The sequence below is a fragment of the Sinocyclocheilus rhinocerous genome, unplaced genomic scaffold, assembly GCF_001515625.1.
Source record: "Sinocyclocheilus rhinocerous isolate Xijiao unplaced genomic scaffold, SAMN03320098_v1.1 scaffold1039, whole genome shotgun sequence".
In the NCBI taxonomy this organism is placed as follows: domain Eukaryota; kingdom Metazoa; phylum Chordata; class Actinopteri; order Cypriniformes; family Cyprinidae; genus Sinocyclocheilus; species Sinocyclocheilus rhinocerous.
The window spans coordinates 87,986-91,637 of NW_015634011.1; the positions used below are offsets into that span (position 1 = coordinate 87,986).

A 3,652-nucleotide genomic window follows, 5' to 3' on the forward strand; every position below is an offset into this window, starting at 1 on the left:
TATATATATATATATATATATATATAAATATAAATAACACAACACTTCATTTCAGGCAATGAAAGTGTTTTTAATGTATTAATGTTAATTTCAGTTTTAGTGAGCCACAATGATCTTGATGGTTATCAACTTCTCTGTTTGAAAGTCTTGATCAGAAAAGATTTCTCGCGCACCTGAGACTTTGTTAGGATCCTTAACATGTTTTTCACGTGTGCGTGTGGCGGCGGCTGAGTCTATGCCTCTCCTGCTGGAATGTGCTCGTGTCAGAGGCCCAGAATATCTCTCACAGATGTGGCACTTCATGTGTGACGCGCTCATCAAATCCATCAGCAATGAACCCGACTCAGATGTGCTGTCAGAAATCATGCACTCGTTTGCAAAGGTAGTTCACATGTAAACTAGGTCAGTGTTTATTCTGCAGTTCACTGGGGGTTTGTACTGTTAGAGCTGAAAATGCTGTTTGTTCTCCAGTGTTTTTGTGCGTTGTTATAATTCCGTGTGATCTCTCTTAGTGCATCGAGCTGATGGGAGACGGATGCCTGAACAACGAGCACTTTGAGGAACTGGGAGGCATTTTGAAAGGAAAACTAGAGGAGCACTTTAAAAACCAGGAGGTCAGACAAGGTGAGTTGCACAGGATTTTTTTTTTTTTTTACTCAGAGGCTGCATTTTCATGAGGAAATAAATGTAGTAAAAACGGTAATAATGTGGTATTGTAATATAAAACAACTGTTTTCTGTGTGAATGAATTTTAATGCAATTTATTCCTGTGATCGAAGCTGAATTTTCAGCGTCATTACTTCAGTCTTCAGTGTCACATGATCCTTCAAAAATCATTCTAATATGCTGATTTGCTGCTCAAGAAACATTTATGATTAGTGTTGAAAACAGTTGTGCTGCTTCATATTTTTGTGGTAACGTTTTTTTCAGAAAGTTCAAAAGAACAACATTTGAAATGGAAGTCTTTTGTAACACTATAAATGTTTTTGCTGTCACTTTTAAGCAATTTAATGTGTACTTGCAGAATAAAAGTATTGATTTCTTTCAAAAACACATCTGAGGAAAAAGGTCAATTTTTACCCCCCACCCCCACCCTCTCGCTCTCTCTGGATTCTTTTTTTGTTTTTTTTTCTGTTTTAATTATTTTTAGTAATTAAGATGCATATCTAATTAATTGAAATCATGAAATGCATACAATTATACAAATTACTTGGCTCTGACTAATGATAGCCAAAAATTTACAGCATATAGTAAATTTGCCAAACTATTAAAAGTTATTCTATAGCAATTGTGCTCATTTTATTCATTTTGAAGTTACATTTTCTGAAAATAAAGTTTATCCTTGAATGTAGGTTTGAACACTGTTAATTGGCTAATTAGGTGTCATTGTCAGCCAATTGCAATCTTCTGATGTTTCAATTGTTCTAGCTGTTGTCACCAGTTTTCATCTGAAATGTCATACAGATTTGTGGAGTTTTTTTTGACTAATGGTTTTTGTTCTATGCAGCAAAACGACAAGATGAAGACTATGACGAGCAGGTTGAGGAGACATTACAAGACGAGGTGAGCAGCTCATCTCGCATGTTTCTTCTAAGTGATTCTTTGGTTTAGATCACTAATTGTGAAGCTCCTTGTGATCTCTCTCTGTTCAGGATGACAACGACGTCTACATCCTGACCAAGGTGTCGGACATCCTGCACTCGATCTTCAGCAGTTACAGAGAGAAGGTTCTTCCGTGGTTCGAGCAGCTGCTGCAGCTAATCGTCAATCTGATCGTAAGTACTTAGATCTGCAGTTTAGCTCTGTTTTTAACTGGTTATAGACTCTTTATCCATGTATTGTTCCTTTAGTGTCCTCACAGACCCTGGGCGGACAGACAGTGGGGTTTGTGCATATTCGATGATGTAATCGAACACTGCAGCCCATCTTCCTTCAAATACGCAGAGTACTTCCTGCGGCCCACGATGCAGTCGCTGTGTGACACCAGCCCGGAGGTGCGACAGGCGGCCGCGTATGGCATTGGCGTCATGGCTCAGTTTGGAGGAGAAAACTACAGGCCTGCTTTCACAGGTTGGACATCCTTTGTCACTTGCAACCTTTGTTGTTGGGCACGATTAGTCCCAATAGGACACTATGAAATCAGTGTTATTTGTTCCCAAATTCCAGTTTATTAATTTAAGTAGGCAAAAAGCATGTCTGATTCATTCAAATCATGCAACTTGTTTAGTGTAACAATTTATTACGTTTAACAAATTAAATTTTTGAGGCCCTGTGAAACCAGTTTTATGGTTTTACTTTTATTATTCTGAAAAAACCCCCTCTTGGGTTCCAGTTTAATTACATTTTTAGTAATCAAAAACCATGTCTAAATAACTGAAGCTCTTGCTAAATCTTATACGTTTTATGATTTAAGTAAAAAAATAAAAAATAGGACCCCAAGAAATCGGTTTAGTTTTTTTTTTTTTTCTTTGTGTTTCTAGATTCTGCTTTAACCCTCTACCGCATGGTGTGGCCATATGGCAACATGCTCTGTGTTCATTTCCTTGCCACTGTCTCTTTAAGAGAACATTCTCGTTTTTTTTGTTGGAAAGAGAAGACCTTAGTTTAGCCAATGATGTGCTTTGGTTAAGTCACATGACATGCAGTTTTTTTCTGTGGCGAGATTTCTGACAGACTGCCCTCTCTTGTCGGTAGTTGCTGAAAGCAAACTAAAACGTCAGTAACAAACAAGGACCAGTCCGTGTCACTTCCACAAAAAAATCGGAAACATCACTGTTATGATGTTATGATGACATATTCACCTCTCAAAAAAGTTTTAATAAAATTCGTTTTTGGTAAATCATTCAAATGTATGTGTTGCCAAGTGGCAACACTGTGCAATAGTGGAATGACATTATTACAATAGTTTAGCTAGCTAACAAGGTCAGCTGCAATTTGTTAAGCTGTAACAATAACAACATTAATACTAGTGAAATAATGTTGATTAGTCGTATGTTAATGGCATTTGTATTATGGATATAATCAAATTGAAATGGCAATTTTACTTTTGATTAAATATGAATACAGGTAACATTACATCAGTGAGCACGGCCATATTCTATGGCAAGGTAATTAAGAAAAGGGCAGAACTGGTTCTTCCTGCAGATGAAAAAAACAGCTTTTTAAAGTTTCATTCATAAAAAAGGTGATCTTTCAAGGATTAAGGGGGGATGGAGGGATGGGGGGCTCATGTTCATAGTCTTCCTCTCATAAGATTGCTTGATGCTGAATTTTCATGAACTGCAATGTTTTTGGTTTTATGTCAATGTTTTTTGATACATGATCTACAGTATTATATTTGTTTTAACTGTATAAATTTGCAATTTAAATAATATTCATGAAAAATAATGAAATTAAAAAAATATAAATCATTATTCAGCAAAAAAGAATGTTATAAATAAAAGCACAAGTTGTTGGAAAGTATGTATAAGGTGTCAATTATACTGTAAGTATTGTGTTAAAGCTTATAATAGCACCAATTGAATCAACACAAACAACATTTCTGAGGAAAAATATGAACTATAAGTAAACTTACACTTATTCTAAGTTAGATTCACTATTGTATGCTGTTGCCGTATGGCAACATATCATAAAGTACCTTAAAAAAATATTT

The 3,652-nt window shown here is 35.8% G+C and overlaps 1 protein-coding gene across 1 annotated transcript in view; it reads left to right on the forward strand.

Annotated features, from left to right (window-relative positions):
• The window catches only part of kpnb3 (karyopherin (importin) beta 3), a 44,970-nt gene that overhangs the window by 36,840 nt on the left and 4,478 nt on the right, over positions 1–3,652 (forward strand). The window contains exons 19-23 of the mRNA XM_016558781.1: positions 210–382; positions 513–624; positions 1,508–1,563; positions 1,653–1,775; positions 1,851–2,070. Coding sequence (XP_016414267.1) covers positions 210–382; positions 513–624; positions 1,508–1,563; positions 1,653–1,775; positions 1,851–2,070 — 684 coding nt within the window. The remainder of the gene's footprint in view (positions 1–209; positions 383–512; positions 625–1,507; positions 1,564–1,652; positions 1,776–1,850; positions 2,071–3,652) is intronic.